Genomic DNA, 16,774 nt, shown 5'->3' on the forward strand with positions numbered 1-16,774 from the left:
ATACTTAGTACGGGCTGTTCTTGGCTCTCCATTGTACTGTCTGGTCCTCCTGTCTGTCTCTCTCTCTTCTTTTCTCGTCCTTCCCTGGCACATTGCACTTCGAGCAGCAGGTGCTACTGAATCCAGTTATAGCGATTAGTGATGAGGAGATTAAAGCCATGCAACAATTCTGGGGCCAGAACATCTGCTTTCCCACCCATCTCTCTCTGACTCTCCCTCAGGCCCCCCTCAATTTTAATTTCTATTGATGTCCCAGACTGAACTATTCAGAGTCAAACTCTGAGACTTGCACTGGTGCAATTTCAGACCGATAACAATGATAATGAGACTCTTTAGTGGTAACTCAGCCAGCGAGCCAGCCTTGTTCTGCTGGGACACTATGATCAGTAGTGCTTGGGTCTGTGACCACAACCCTGGCGCTGGTCCCTTGTGCACAGATTCCCTCTGCCTGCCAGGAATCAGCAGTAATCCTTTAGACTGAGATTACACCGACCATGTAAGTGCAGAGCAAGCCACAGTCCACAGCAGCTGCAGTAGCCCAGTGCTCTTGCTTCCTGCTGCATGCATTCGCACACAATACCGTGCTATTGTCCATACCATTGTACCATAAATAGAGCCTTTAGTATCCCCAAATTGGACAAGGGCTCCCCATGCTTTAAAAGAATTGTGTACTTTGTTTAAGACTTCAAAATGTTAAGAGAATATTTCAGTTGTCCTGCAGGAAGTGCCATAGCGTCAGTGCCCAGGAAAGCTAATGATTTTATCATGGTGCGTGACATGACAGAGACCAGCCCCTGCTGGCCTGCCAGCTGCCTCTTCTCCTCCTTTTGGCATTAGAGGCTTTGTGTGTCCAAGGTTACCTAGTTAGATGTGGGTATGGTATTCCCATTAGTTCTGCAGGAACAGAAAGTGGCCCTGAGGGAGATTGAGAAGAGAGGTTTATGGGAATTTACCTGCAGAAGGAGGAAGAGTAGGAGATGCCTCAAATAGATCTGTCACTAGCTAGGTAACCTGTTCTTTAAACCTCTTGGCGGAAGTATGGTAAATAATTCAAAATCTTTCAACTAACTTCTGTGCCGTCAGCTGACAAACATAATTACAGTGACATTTCCACAGTTCCTGGGATAACAGGGAAGCAACAAAGCATGCTATAATTTTGAGTGATTTTATTTAATCAGTTAACTTGTGATACAGTGCTCTACATATTCTAAATATTCTCATCATACAGCAATTTTTGTGATCCCGTTTCAATCAACTTGTTCTGACTTGTTACCTGTAAAGTCAGATAAACAGATATTTTATGAGGGGCAGAGGAAATCTAGTCCAGGCCTGTTGTTGAGCTAGATTATATGCTATAGACACGAAATATAAAAACTGTTCTCGAGTTTTCTAATATTACCAGAGAGATGAATACGTTTATTTGACCTGTATCAACCTTATTCACCCACAGCTGTAGAATGCAGTTTTTATTTCTGGTCTTGCAAATTGGAAGCAAATATTCAAATGTAGGCTTGACGTGGCACCTGATCGTGAATGAATACTCTGTGTTCATAACTGACAAATCATAACTGACAAATCAGCATACTTTCATTTCAGTCGTTGCTTTTTCCATAAATCCTAGAGTCTTTCTTAAATGAATTTAACACAGTATTCCTTTATATAATTATTTAAAACACTCAGCACCAGTAATGGCCAGTGCAGATTTGGAATAGCCAGGCCCTTTTTAACAACCTTGTCTTGTTTTCTCTGCTGCAGCTAAAGCCCAGGATGGTGCTGCAATGGAAATGCAGCCTCTGAACAGTGACGAAGGAGCAGATGCAGAGGAGAAGAAGAAAGCCAACCTGCCAAAGAAAGAGAAGTCTGTTCTCCAGGGAAAACTGACCAAACTAGCAGTACAGATTGGAAAAGCAGGTGAGTCAGTCAAAATCACTCTTTCTGGCACAGCTGAGTGCTGTAGATTGTAAAACATTTTATGTGCTTGTACTCTCATGCCCTTGTGTTCACTCCAACTTTTTTTGGGTTGTACGTCTCCAACTGTTTATATTGTATAATCACAATTACACCCACTATAAGCAACATACTGCTAAATGTGTCCTGATAGGAATATAACTTAACATCTTTCTTTTCTCTCATGTTTTGCCTCTAGGTTTGGTTATGTCAGCCATCACTGTTATCATCCTGGTGGTGCTGTTTGTAGTGGATACCTTCTGGATCCAGAATCTATCCTGGGTTAAGGAGTGCACACCTGTTTACATTCAATTTTTTGTGAAGTTCTTCATCATTGGTGTCACTGTTCTTGTGGTCGCTGTTCCCGAAGGCCTGCCACTTGCTGTAACAATCTCCTTAGCGTATTCTGTTAAGGTGAGACTCCTAGCCAAGTGACCTGTGCACGAACTAACCACCTTACACTTTAGCCTATTAAAACTAGAAGATTAAGCTGCTAAAATCTGGTTAACAACTTGAGGAAAGGGGATCATTACTTGGCTTTAGGGTATTATTTAGCCAACATAGGGCTTTAGTTAATCAAGGAGTTAGTCATTCAGTTGTAAAATCTCACCACATTTATTTCATGAAACAAAAATAAAATGTTTTCATTATAGAAAATATAGCTTTCAGTGTTGTCAGACTTTATTTTTTTTATCTTCCTACAGAAAATGATGAAGGATAACAATCTGGTGCGTCACTTGGATGCCTGTGAGACTATGGGAAATGCTACTGCCATCTGTTCTGACAAGACTGGTACACTCACCATGAATCGCATGACTGTGGTGCAGGCCTACATCGCTGAAAAGCACTACAAGAAGGTCCCTGAACCAGAGAACATCCCCTCCTCCACTTTAGACATCCTGATTCTGGGCATTGCAGTCAACTGCGCCTACACTACTAAAATCATGGTATGCTTGTAAAAAGCAGCGTACCTCTAAAATTGACTGTGTAGCACATTAACTTTGTCTTCACATTTTTCTTTTTTTTTTTCTTTTAGCCTCCAGAGAAAGAAGGGGGTCTGCCACGACAGGTGGGTAACAAGACCGAATGTGCCTTGCTCGGCTTTTCTACTGAGTTAAAACGCGACTACCAGGCTATCCGCAACGAGATTCCTGAAGAGAAACTCTACAAGGTCTACACCTTCAACTCAGTTCGCAAGTCTATGAGCACTGTGTTAAAGATGGCTGACGGCAGCTACCGTATGTTCAGCAAAGGAGCCTCAGAAATTCTCCTAAAAAAGTAAGAGACATTTTCACTTTTCATGTTCGTTCACATGTTCTGCTTTTCTATGATTTGTTTTGTTGTTGTTTTTTTGGCTGGGGGATTGTATGGTTTAATATTATCCTCTTAGATAATAATTCCTCTATGATTTCTTTACTGAAGAAGCATGAAATCATGGATGTCTGATCAGCTAAATGAAAGGTTGTTCCATAGCTCTTTTTTTTTTTGTACTCATTCGGCTGGCCAGACTTTGCTGTAAATGATATGTGTAATGGCTTAAGCAGCTAAGAAGTTCAAGTGCATCCCACCCAAGCCCCTTACGTTGTGACTTAAAAACAGGCACTGAGAAAATGAGCCGGTAACAGCTCTGTAAGCCTCTTAACCAAGCAGGCTTCTTTTTAACCCATAGAGGGCTTAGTGTGACTTCTTACTGCTGCAGCTCACCATTCAAATGCTTTGTCTTCTCCTCTTCTCTTACCCTTTTATTAAGTCTAAATGGCATTTTTTACATTTATGCGTCTGTACCTATCTCTGTCTTTATCCATGTTTCTTAACTCCAAGCCATTAATGGCTTTCATCTTTGGATGTTTCGCCCTCCTACACGTTCTTTTTCTTTCTTTTCCTTTACATTTATGATTTAATGTGTCGTCTTTACACATTTCAGGTGCTATAAAATCTTGACAGCTAATGGTGAGCCAAAGGTGTTCCGCCCACGGGACAGAGATGACTTGGTTAAGAAAGTGATCGAGCCCATGGCCTCAGAGGGCTTGAGAACAATCTGCCTTGGATACAGAGATTTTCCTGCTTCTGATGGGGAGCCTGACTGGGACAATGAAAATGATATCCTCAGTGGACTAACCTGCGTCTGTGTGGTTGGCATTGAAGATCCTGTTAGACCAGAGGTTAGTGGCTACACTAATGTTAGTGAGTTTATGCACAAACAGTTTCACTTGTTTGATTGCTAGTAAGGAAGCTGTCTACAAAGGTAGAGTATTTATCTGCACTTCATTTGAAGGGCCGTCTTTTGGCTTTGAGTCAGAACCCATTGCTTGATGTGGCACATTGAACAACTTCACTAGTTGCAAAGTTGCACTCAAAAAGAAGTATTTAGAATGATTGTTGTCCAAACGTGTATGAAGGAGAAACGGCCACACTGCTGATACTGGCAGATTGCTGGAATTGGTGACACTATGATGTGTCTATCATTAAGAAACCATAATTAGATCAAACATTAGAATACGTCAATTCTAGTTGGCTGACAGTTCTATGGAAACTGCTGTTTGCAGAGTTTGCACTCAATTTGTGGACCAACCATTTTAACTAAACTCAGCCACATCAATGACTCCATTTCAGGTGGTTTGGAAGCAACACAAAATAAATGATGGGTGAATGTAAACAGTAAAAACAATAGACCTAATTTAGCAGTCTATACTAGCTGAGGTGAATCTAGTTTCCAAAAATAAAGTGATTCAAGCTGTTGGTTTAAGTTTTTTGAGCATTTAACAAGCACATGTAAAAGAGCTTTATTTGTCAGTTGTCAGCTTTATTCATCTACTGGACTGTTGGGCACACACACTTTTTAAGCAAAGCAAAAAAAATTATTTCTTTAAAGGGAGCGCTTACTCCAGGAGGACCCATTTGTTATATCAATTTTATAATTTCCATATCTGTATGTACACAAGGGTTTTCTAGGATCTGAGTGACATAAATGTTTGTCATCAGGGTGTACCTGAGACTCTGTGCAGATGTCAGAGTATTCTCTAGTTTGCATGCAAACGTATCCAGGCAACTTCTACACCTCAAAGGCGCCATCTGTACATTGCATCCTACAAGTAGACAAGAAAGCACAACTATGCTTCTGTGGTGTTTGCAACTGTTTGTGGGCGTTGGTGAGGGAGTATAATCCTTGCCTGAAAAAGTTAGGTCATTTTCTTGCTAGATGCTTCACTGTCGCTCATTTAGTTGGCTTTCTGCCATTTTATGTACTGGACAGGTGTGCTGGGCTTGGTTCATATTTTTTTTAACGAAGGGGCCCATTATTTCCAAATCTCATCCTTTCCTACAAGTGTGTGTGTGTGTGTGTGTGTGTGTGTGTGTGTGTGTGTGTGTGTGTGTGTGTGTGTGTGTGTATGTAGTTGAACACTTAGATTGATGATCCCTAGTGATATTTCTTTTTTCTTTTTCCTGTGCTTTTGTGCTTCCCTTCAGGTTCCAGATGCTATCAGGAAATGCCAGCGTGCTGGCATCACCGTGCGGATGGTGACTGGGGACAACATCAACACAGCTCGAGCCATCGCCACCAAGTGTGGCATCCTACAGCCTGGAGATGACTTCCTCTGCGTGGAGGGAAAAGAGTTCAATCGCAGGATACGCAATGAAAAGGGAGAGGTGGGCCACAGCAAAATAGTGTACCTCAGAGACTGTTGCAGATGTGCTGTTTGGATTCTATTAGGGTTTTGTCTCATGTTTCTAGATTGAACAAGAACGCATTGACAAGATCTGGCCCAAACTTCGAGTATTGGCTCGCTCTTCCCCCACAGACAAACACACCTTAGTCAAAGGTAGTTATGTTTCTCTGACATGGGTAAAAATGGAAAAAGTGAACTAATGTGTTTGTTTGTTTTCTTCTTTTGCTGCTAGCCTTTTTTTCTTTTCTTTTTTTCCTTTTCTTTTTTTTAGGCTGTAACGGTTTTATTTTAAAGTTTGACATTTTTCTGTTCTAGGTATTATTGATAGCACAGTGGTAGAACAGAGACAAGTAGTAGCAGTGACAGGAGATGGTACGAATGATGGTCCTGCCTTGAAAAAAGCAGATGTTGGTTTCGCCATGGTAAGTTACTTGTGTATAATTTCTTAAATAAGGTTTAATCATAAATATAAATTGGGTCATTCTTAACATCAACATCTTGCTCAGTATCCCATGGTAACTCTGGCAGTCAACTAGAAAGAAGTCAGAATTTAGGCCACTTAATCATCTTGTTAAATATTTGGTGGATAGCTGGAACAGATTCTTAATGATCATCTTGTTGTCTCCAGGGCATTGCTGGGACAGATGTTGCCAAGGAGGCATCTGACATCATTCTGACTGATGACAACTTTTCCAGCATCGTTAAAGCTGTCATGTGGGGTCGAAACGTCTATGACAGCATCTCCAAGTTCCTTCAGTTTCAGCTAACGGTCAATGTGGTGGCTGTCATTGTAGCATTTACAGGAGCATGCATCACACAGGTTAGCACCTAGATATTGTAGGGTTATTTTGTTTTTGATTTTTTTTTCTTTATTGCGTGTCTGAAGAGTTATTTCACTGTTATGCTCTGAATGGAAATTAACTTGGTACCACGGGCAACACATTGAAAGAGCTGAAGCAGAGGGAATGAAGATCCAGCAATAAACTGAGGAGAAATAAAGGCTTTTATGTATAATGTTTGGAAATTTGGAAATTTGTCCTTGTGGAAATGCAACAGTATCCAAGAGCAGCTTACCTGGCTCTCATGTCTTCGTTCATTACGAAAAAGATTTGTTTGTTTCCTACCTGCCATCAATCTTACACCTCATAACAAAATATGTACTCCTCAGTGCAGCCACTGCTCCAGCTCATAAACGTGTAATTTGGCTCGTGGGGATCGAAATGTGTTTAATAGATGATCTGAATTTCCATAACCTGATTTGGCGACTCGCTCTCTTGCACTAGGACTCTCCACTGAAAGCTGTACAGATGTTGTGGGTCAACTTGATCATGGACACTTTTGCTTCACTAGCTCTGGCCACAGAGCCCCCTACAGAAGCCCTGCTGCTAAGGAAGCCATACGGCCGCAACAAACCTCTTATCTCCCGCACCATGATGAAGAACATCCTGGGTCATGGAGTTTATCAGCTAGTCATCATTTTTACATTGCTCTTTGCTGGTAAGGGTTTTGTGTCTGTACCCTGCACTGTTATCCAAGATTTTCTTTTTCTTGACTGGGATATTTTTTTTTCCCCCCTCTGTAGGAGAGAAATTGTTGGACATTGACAGTGGCAGGAATGCACCCCTCCATGCCCCACCCTCAGAACACTACACCATTGTCTTCAATACCTTTGTAATGATGCAGCTTTTCAATGAGATCAATGCCCGTAAGATCCACGGTGAAAGGAATGTCTTTGAAGGCATCTTCAACAACCCAATCTTCTGTAGTATTGTCTTGGGTACCTTTATTATTCAGGTACAGTAGACTAAGACTTATCTGAAGCATCAGTCTGCACAGGTGAAATCTGAGGTTTTACACTTTGATTAAGTCTCCCTCTCTTGCTCCTTTTTTTATTTTATTTTTTTCATAGATTGTTATTGTGCAGTTTGGAGGGAAGCCATTCAGCTGCGTGGCTCTGACGACTGACCAGTGGCTGTGGTGTACTTTCTTAGGTTTCGGCTCTCTTCTGTGGGGACAGGTATGAAAGTACAGCTGAGCTTTACCTTTTGTTGGCAAGGTACAGAAATGCGGTATTACACTGCCCCCATGTGTCAGCTCTAATCTAGTTGGTACAGGGTGTTGTCAGAGACGTGTAACAGTACATTATGTCCCGCTGCTGTGAAGAGATTAGTAATTAGTAGTTGATTGATTGATTGATTGATTGATTTTTTTTTTTTTTTTTTTTTTTGGGGGGGGGGGGTAGCTACCACAAACACATGTGGTCATCAAAGTTATTCAGTTTTATTATTTTAATTTGACCTTTAAGGGGATTATTAAAGTTATTTCTTTTGCAGTTGTTTCAATTTTGAAAAGTTATTTAAATGTAGTAAAATATTAGTAGTTCAATGGTACATGTTTTAAAATTTAAATATTATACTTTTTGAGTTCTTTACCTTTTATACATGAGTTGAAAAATATAGTTTGTTTTTTTTCTAAGGATTGAAGGGTGAGATCGCTCACTGCAGTTTATAGTAATGACTGGAGGTTCATAACGAATGTTTAATGTTGTTCTGTTTCACATCTATCCTGATCAGCACTTATATTAATATCAGTTTTGCCAGCTGGCGTCACCAGCTTTACATAAATGGGACTACACCAAGTCCTATAAAAGCACATAGCTGAGAGTTGAGGAACTGAATTGAATAAGTACCAAGATTGTTGGTTCCAAAGCAGCGATTGCTCTGTTCTTTTCCTTAAAGGCCGGTCGGTCCCCTAAATAGACGCTGACAACATGTGTTCACACACCTGTTGGTGCATGGAGTTCAGCAGTCTTCAATTCTAGGCCGCGTGACACAGTCGACTGGGATCTTTTGGCACATCGGTAGATTCTTATGCACCCTCAGTATCTTAAAAGCTGAAGACTCAGAGAATTACATATTTTTGAAAATACATATTTAGGAGAAACCCTTAGTGTTACCAGGCTGTACAGTTACAGTTAATATGGGTAACATTACCGTAAGCTTGTTTTGGCTGCTGTCTTTTTAATAAGGGGTTGCCATACTGGATGGATCCATTTTTACACCAGATGGATTTGTGTGTTTTGTATATTAGCCAAACAGTGTGGAACCCTCGTAGTGGATTGTATTCCCACAGACCAGAGCAATGGTTAATGTCCAGAGCAATGTCGGGGGTTTTGTTTTTGTTTTGTTTTTTTGTTGTTGTTGTTTGGTTTGGGGTTTTTTTTGGGGGGGGGGTGTTATCTGATAACTTCTAATTATGACATTGTGTGATTTAAAATCACCAGACATGTGTCTGACTCATCTGCATTCCACTTTGTGATCTTTGTGGCTAGTGCTTGAGGAGTAAAGTTTTTGCCTTCTTGTTAAATTGACTGAACAGCATCTGCATGTGATCATGTGCAAGGATCCTCCTGTTCATCAGCAGTGGGAGGGGCTTGGAGCCCAAGAGCAAACCGCATGTTATTGAACTGGCCATCAAATTTTCATGGTCACTGTCCGCTTAATGTCGGCGATGAACTTAATCACGGCAGAACAAGCCATGATTAAACTGCACGGGGGGCTAAAACTTCATCAGGAGTCACGGTTGCTCACTTGTATCCTCATTGTCTTCCAGGTTATCTCTTCAATACCCACCAGCCGCTTAAAATTCTTGAAAACAGCAGGCCATGGCACCCAAAAAGAGGAGATCCCAGACGAAGAGTTGGAGGAGCTGGAGGACATGGATGAGATCGACCATGCTGAACGGGAGCTTCGTCGAGGCCAGATCTTGTGGTTCCGAGGCCTCAATCGCATCCAAACTCAGGTGACAAGTCTCAGCAGTTTCACGTGCAGCACTCACCACCACACCCCAACACCAAGGGAATCAAAAGCCATAAACCCTTTAACTCTCTACTGCTCTTCCAGCTTAAAATCTATTTTGTTCTTTCTCTTGGCATTCCTAAAGAATGGCTTGTGCCCTTAAAAAAAAAAAAAAAGCCTTTCTCTAATTTTTCTGTTCTGCTTCTGAGCTAAAGCAGGGTCCTCTGCCTATGTTTTTGTTTTTTATTTGACTCAGTCTGACTCTATCTGCTAAATCTAGTTTGAAGGTACTGATGAGAAGCAAGTGAATTGGATTGGATGGACAGCACGATAGAACAGCTGAATGTTTAAAGAGTATTGGCATGGCTATAGCTGGAAGTATGGAAGGAATCTGCAGAGAAAAGAGTGAAAGTGAGGTCAGATTTTTGGAGTAAGAGCTCCCTCCGATCAGTGCCTTTAAACCCAACCGTCCCCCTTTTTCCTCTCTCTTTTAATTATAATGTCTAAATCCAATTTCAAAGTGCCATTTTTTTCTTATGGTTACTGGTGCCTTTTCTTTATTTTTCTCTCTTTTCTCTCTCTCCTCTGGCTGTGTTGTGTTTTTATTTCCTCTGGGCTTTTTCTCCTGTCACGCTGTCTGATTCTTTGCAGATGGATGTAGTGAGTGCGTTCCAGAGTGGAACTTCCTTTCAGGGGGCTCTAAGGCGGCAGGCCTCCAACTCCAGCCAACAACAGCACGATGTAACCAATGTTTCTAGCCCTACACATGTAGCCTTTTCTACTACTACCACTTCTGCCACTGCCGCCAACACCGCTTCTGCCACTGTGGGGTGTGAGTGCGTGTTCTCCTCTAGTGCATGAGACTTTTATTTCTTCTTCTAACATCTTCCTTCTCCACTCTTCTTCTCACCTAACGTTGACACTTTTCCTCTCTCATGCTTCTCCTAATGTTCTCCCCTGTATTCTTTAAAAAAGACCTCAAAACCACATCTTCCATATTGCTTCGATAACACTGCTCTATATATATGTACCTTGTAACCAGGTCGCTTCTACTGTCGAGGTGTTATCTCTGTGTCATCATGTTTTCTGTTCTGCTTCTGCTTTGGTCTCAGAAATGAACAAGGTTTACTGTTATTTCGGGGGGGTGATGTGTATTTACTATGATTTTTAAAAAAACAAAACAAAAAACAAGTTATATTCTGAGCTGACAGTCTCCAGGTTTGTCTGCAGCTGCCTCAGTCTGCCTTGTGCCTCTGTAGCACTCATGGGTCTTTGTCGCAGCTCTCTAGTCCCTAGCTAGGTAAATGTTTTGAGTATATGCCCATGATCACGGTCTAAAAGAGTAGACACGAACTGAATGTCAGTGGTGAAAATAAGACCTTGGCTTTTCCAGAAGAAATGGTTTGCCGCAATAGCATCAAGTGGTAATAAGCTGTAATTTACTGGTGTCTTTGGATGCACTGCCTTTTAACATCACGCTATTCATCCGCTCACATAGGAAGGTCACTGTGCCGAGACTGGATTTGGTCATTTGATGGTGGTGTTTCCAAACTCCTTCCTTTCGACCCTGTGCCTGCTGACAGTGACACTTTTTGTTTTTCTCTTTCAGAGTTTAAAGACAGACCACCTGACGAGCAGGGAATTTTAAATGTTTTACAGATGTCACAAAAAGAGTAAAATGGAATAAATGACTGTGCTCTTGAATGTAAACTTGTGGGATTTTTCTCAGGCACATCAACAGCAGAGCCGATGTTGTTTTTGCCTCTGCAATATTGACAAATCGTGCAGTGCTGCAGCAACATTTAGTTCTATTTTTAGGTGCGACTTCTTCAGATCTCTGGACCTGACACTTATGGGTGCTTGTGGGCATGGATTCTTCATTATTAACCTAATATTTTCCTTTCAGGTTTCCTTAAATATTTGGACAATTTTCTGTGTGTGAAAGCTTGTTTGTTGGCAAAATGTGTCCAAAGGGCAGGTTGCTGCCAAAATGACCTAAAAACAATGAATACCACTGACTCCCCACGTATTCTTCTTTAGATTCTGTGAAATGTGTCATGGGCTATACTCAAAGGTTTACTACCATTGAACACAAGGTAGCACCGCGCTCTGCATGGGTTCAAAGTCTCTGGTCTCGTTTGTGAGTTCTCTCTCTTTGTGCTGTTTTTGACATGTATACCAGCTTGTAGACATGCTTGGCTGCTGCAGCTTTCTTTCTTTTCATTTTTTTTTTTTTTTTTTTTTTAACTCCACAAGCATAAGCTATAACTGACCACCCCTCTTTTTGTCTTTCTGTCTCTCTCCTCTTTCTGCCTCTCACCCTCAGTCTTTACTTTGTCTCACTCTCTCTTTCTGTCTCTCTTCCACTCCTTTCTTTTCTCACTCTCTTTGTCTCCATCTGTCCTTTTCTCCAGCTGTCCTTACTTTTTGATCAGCATGCCCAACAACAGTAATTTCTTGTGTCCAGCTTCTATCCCTTATTTTCTCTTTTGGTGTGTTCTTGTAGAAAGAACGCCATTCCCCTCATTTCATTTATTTATTTATTTTTGGTTCCCTTTTGCATTTTAATTAATCAGACACAGGACTCTACTAAGTGTTTTGTGAAATACTAATACAAAAAACACATTGCATCAAGTTTGACACTGGTTTGTACTCTCCCTGAGATATTGACCGATTTCCTGAAGTTGCTTTTTAATTACTCTTAAGACTAGCTTCAGGTTTTGTCTCCAACAGATTTAGGTTTTCTGTCTCTCAGAAAGTCTTTAATATTCAACCAGCATTCGATTTGCACACTTCGCACATCTGATCAGTCCAGCCCATCAGATTGCAATTGAAAGCCTTTTATGGAACAGTGATGGCTTGAAGCGTTATATTTTCATTCGCTCCTTCTGTACCAAATACGGCATAAAGATGAAATTACTGTGCAATTGCAAAATGCAAATGCAGTACTTCATATGGCAGCTTGGAGGCTGGCTCAAAAAAGCACATAGTTTATGAACAATCCCCAATTTTAGGGAAGAAATAAACATGTTAATAAGCTGGTACAAAGACCAGATCAGATTTGAACTGTTCTCCCTGTCACAGTAACTGTACGAGGCTGTTTACTATTGTTAGGCTGGTTTGAGTGGACTTTATGCATTACCCAGACAATATCAAAGTTATTGGCTTCGCTGACACCAAAATCTGCGTTTGTGCAGTTATCTCAAAAAAGTCTTTATGTGAGTGGAATTTATTAGCACCAATTAACAGGCATCTGATCTGTGCAATGCATCCACACAGTCTATAGATGGTGCTGATGTAGCTGGGTTGTTTAGCTTATACCGTGCTACTTCACCCACTCCTCCTTTCCTTACTTCTGACTTCCCAAAACAAGATTTGATCCCAAACAAAGCTCCAAAATGCAGCTCCCATCAAGTGCATACAGCTGTCCTAATTCATTAGCTTAATTCCATTGTACCTTTTACTATGGTACAGCTACTATGGTCAATAAGTGTGTGTGTGTGTGTGTGTGTGTGTGTATAAAGTGCATACAGACGTACACACAGTATTTACACAATACATGTTGCTGGAAGTGGGAAATGTATTCCCTGGGTTCCCTTATCTTTCCTCCTTTGTGCAGTGCTGCACATATGGGACTCAAGGGTTCTGAGTCACCAGGCAATTAGCATTGTAGCAGGAGGATAGTGGAGTGCAACATTAAACACAGGCACCCACACAGGCCACAGCAGCCACCGGATATAACAACTTTCCTGATGGAAACTCTGAAACAGTACTCCTTATGTACAGTCTGTGCATACATCTGTCTTTGGGATTTAAAGCAATATCTCTGGAACGCTTCAAATTGAAATGTCTGCAATACCAATAATAACAGGTCTAAGTTCTGGAGCGGTGAGTTGTATAGCTTACAGCATTGCTGTTTACATGTCACTGTCCCTCCTGGGCTTCTAGAGGGTGAACAACAATCCAAATTGCACTTGGATACAGTACACCACCTGGAAGATTTTCCTATAAACTGTCATTAATCTGCACTTCTGCAGCAATTCACAGTGCTGCTTACATTAAAACCCCCACTTTTCTTGCAGCGTAGAAAGTTGAGACCATTTTTTTTCTATTGGCGATATTAATCTTTAGTGTTCACTTAGATTTTTATTTAGTATACATTTTCATTTTTAGTCTTTGGGTATTTTTATATTCACTGAGAGACAGAAATGAAAGAATATGGGCTGCTCCTGTTTATACATTAAAATACAACTAGAACCGTAGATGATGGTTGGAGACAACTATTCATCACCAGATTAGTATAAAACTTTACTACTAGAAATAACAGCACACCTGCACGTTTCTCTGGGAGTCCGTCCCCCTCCCCCCCTCACAGATTTCTGGTTTTGAAGCACCTAAAAACTCACCTATTCTGGCCCAGTAAAACCTAAATCCGTGGTTTTTATCTGTGGTGTTTTCCAGGTTTTAAAATAGAGCGGCGCACTCTTATCATTACCGAATGTGACTAAATACACCTTTCCTGCTCCCTGTCCCTTCTCCTTCCCTCCAGATCCGAGTGGTGAAGGCATTCCGCAGCTCCATCTCCCTCTATGAGGGGTTGGAGAAGCCAGAGTCGCGATCATCCATCCACAACTTTATGACCCACCCCGAATTTCGGATAGAGGACTCTGAGCCCCATATCCCCCTCATTGATGACACAGACGCGGAGGACGATGCTCCCACCAAGCGCAATTCGGCCAGCCCGCGCAACCCTACCCCCACACCGCCCTCACCCACACCTTCGCCTGCCACCACCGTTGCCCCCACCACGCCAGTCTCTCCTTCCCCGAACCAGAACAATAACGCTGTGGAGAGCAGTAACCACCTCCTCCCCGAGGGCCTCAAGTCAGGAACCCCCTCAGCCCCAGGGAGCCCACTACACAGCCTGGAGACCTCGCTTTGATCTGACCCAGCTCCACACGTCACCACCTCTTTTCTACCCGCCACCAAGGAGCTCAACTCAGACAAATCGAACGGACACTAGGAGCGTCGAGACGAAGGGTTAGACGGAGAGCGGCGTCTTGTGTGAGCTTGGCTTGGGTTGGACTTAAAGAACAGCAAACATTCAGAGGAATGTACAGCTTGGTGTGGATTCTTTGGTCTTCTTTTATTTTTGGTTATTATTATCCCACTGCAACACAAGGACTCTGTCTTCACCCCTCCCTCCTTGGTAACACTTGTTTTTCTCGGTAACAAGGGGTGACTATAAACTAAGATTGAAAGTGACCTGTTTTTATTATTATATTATATTTTAATTGAGAAAGGGAGGTGCTCCTCCTGGCTTGAAGATCGTCTGTAAGAGTTATGAACGAACCTTTAGCTTCTCTTTTATCTGAATGGTGTTGTATATTTATCTCTTTGGCCCTTGCTCATTTTGAAACTTATTTCTGCTCCATCGGCTGTTAATATTTTGAGTTATTTATGTTTTTGGAGGGAAAAAAAGCAGGTCTGTTTACAAAGTTTGTAGATACTTTTTTTCTGTTTGTAGGCAAAGAGCTTCCTGATGTATGATGCAGAAAACTGGGACAGATTAAGAAACGAATGAGAGGATTATTTCAGATACTGCTGTATTTTCAGGAAAAAAAAGGGGTGTTTCTATTGAAACTTAACTATTTTTGCCTGCAAGTTTTATTTGTTATATATTTGTAGATAAATATAGAACCTTCTAGCCAAACCGATAAACACTAAGGCTTGTATAGAAAAAAAGAGGTCCATCTGACGAGGTGTTTTCACAGGAGACGGGACGGGAAAGATAATTAAGGCCTCTAGTCCACTAACATCGCTATAAATATTTAACTTCTTCCATTTCTTCGCTAGTTTTCATGTGCACAAAACCTTCTGGAGTTCTGGATTCTCTTTTTCAGTCATTATGTTGTGTTCAGGAATTTCCACATGTTGAAAGGTTCAGTTATTTAAAGGGAGTTTAGAAAATAATCCCAGGCTCTTATTTATCTTGCCGAAAGCTGGGAGGAGGAAACAAAGTCTTACCTCAGAGTCAGATACAAGGTCCTTTATGAAGCCGCTTAAGCGTAAAGTAGGAGCTCTTCTTTCCGATTTGGAACCATAAAATGAAAATCTCTTCTTTTAGCTGGTATGTTGCACTCACAAGCATAGATTAATTTGACGAAGGCCTTGTGGGTGCGTTAACGCTAAAACATGTTCTGCCAAAAGCACCAAAATGACTTTAATCAACTTTTTTGTTCTCTTTTTTTTTTTTTTTTTTTTTTATGACCGCTGCAGTTCAAACTAGCGCTGTATTATCTACTGAACGAGTGTGTCTATTTCTCAGTAAGACCTTCACATAGGCTAAACGTCAGTGTGCCTTGGCTTCAGTAATAATTTAGACAATCTTGGTCCCATCATTTATCGCCTTTAGGAGACTCCTTATGGGGGAGAGAAAAAAAAGACCTCCACAGCTAAAAGCAGGACCAAAGTCATCCTCCATCTAACATGTGGGGACAGCAGAGACTGATTTCCTCCCTCTGGATGCTTGATAAATACGGACACTGGTCTTTTTCTTTCTTTTTTTCCCCTAAATGGTGCATTTTATTTATATTTTTGAATTTTCTCAGCCCCCCTCCCACTCCCCGCCAATGTAGAATACTGACATTTGTTTACTCAGGCATAGAAAAAGTATTTAATTTAAATGAGAGGGGAAAACCCCTTTTTGCTTCAGAGCTTGTGTATTTAGATAGCAAAAACATCTTCATCTTTGGTCAAAAACAAAGTGAACCATTTTTCATATTTCATTCTCTTTACGCTTTAGGTAAATATTAATTTTATTCCTCTGACTATTGTTGGCATTTTAAAAAATTTCAATCCACCAACAACCACCACCCTATTCAGAAGACTCCTTTAAACCATTATTAATAACAAACGTTGCTGCATTTGGTTTGTTTGTAAAACTATTTTTGACACCTGATGTACTGGAAGCGCTAAAGAATTCGACATTTGTGCATTTTTCAAGAATAAAAGCCGAGGCATACACTGGTATCTATCTGCACAGGGTACTTATTTCATAACGTTCCTTTGGGGAAAAAGAATTTTGATACAAATCGTAATAAAATTGTACCTTTGTATTTTTATGGCAATGCTGATGATACCTTTCATCGTACCTAACAAATTTTGGATGATTTGACACCAATCGTGTTCTATGGGGAACGGGGGTTTTGGCCACTAAAATGTTTTGGGATTTTTTTATTTATTTATTTTTTTTGTTCTGGAAGATTCATCTCAGGGTGCAAATGATGTGAAAGAGAACAGGCCTCTCTTTAGTTTGCATTTTAGAACACGCTTAAATGTTTGGGATGGTGCTTGCCAACC

The 16,774-nt window shown here is 41.1% G+C and overlaps 1 protein-coding gene across 3 annotated transcripts in view; it reads left to right on the top strand.

Moving 5' to 3' along the window:
* The window catches only part of atp2b1a (ATPase plasma membrane Ca2+ transporting 1a), a 37,531-nt gene extending 22,811 nt beyond the window's left edge, over positions 1 to 14,720 (top strand). The window contains exons 8-22 of one of the 3 annotated variants that reach the window (XM_026148142.2): positions 1,756 to 1,911; positions 2,147 to 2,361; positions 2,652 to 2,894; positions 2,984 to 3,225; positions 3,872 to 4,109; positions 5,416 to 5,595; positions 5,681 to 5,768; positions 5,931 to 6,037; positions 6,244 to 6,435; positions 6,899 to 7,112; positions 7,198 to 7,409; positions 7,525 to 7,632; positions 9,228 to 9,416; positions 10,064 to 10,153; positions 13,962 to 14,720. In XM_026148142.2, the coding sequence (XP_026003927.2) occupies positions 1,756 to 1,911; positions 2,147 to 2,361; positions 2,652 to 2,894; positions 2,984 to 3,225; positions 3,872 to 4,109; positions 5,416 to 5,595; positions 5,681 to 5,768; positions 5,931 to 6,037; positions 6,244 to 6,435; positions 6,899 to 7,112; positions 7,198 to 7,409; positions 7,525 to 7,632; positions 9,228 to 9,416; positions 10,064 to 10,153; positions 13,962 to 14,354 (2,867 nt within the window). In that variant the 3' untranslated portion in view covers positions 14,355 to 14,720. Of the gene's footprint in view, positions 1 to 1,755; positions 1,912 to 2,146; positions 2,362 to 2,651; positions 2,895 to 2,983; positions 3,226 to 3,871; positions 4,110 to 5,415; positions 5,596 to 5,680; positions 5,769 to 5,930; positions 6,038 to 6,243; positions 6,436 to 6,898; positions 7,113 to 7,197; positions 7,410 to 7,524; positions 7,633 to 9,227; positions 9,417 to 10,063; positions 10,245 to 13,961 lie in introns of all 3 variants that reach the window. The other 2 variants (XM_080291950.1, XM_080291949.1) reach the window with 2 other exon arrangements.
* The last annotated feature ends 2,054 nt before the right edge of the window (positions 14,721 to 16,774 follow it).

This window comes from Astatotilapia calliptera, chromosome 17, assembly GCF_964374335.1.
Source record: "Astatotilapia calliptera chromosome 17, fAstCal68.1, whole genome shotgun sequence".
Lineage (NCBI taxonomy): Eukaryota > Metazoa > Chordata > Actinopteri > Cichliformes > Cichlidae > Astatotilapia > Astatotilapia calliptera.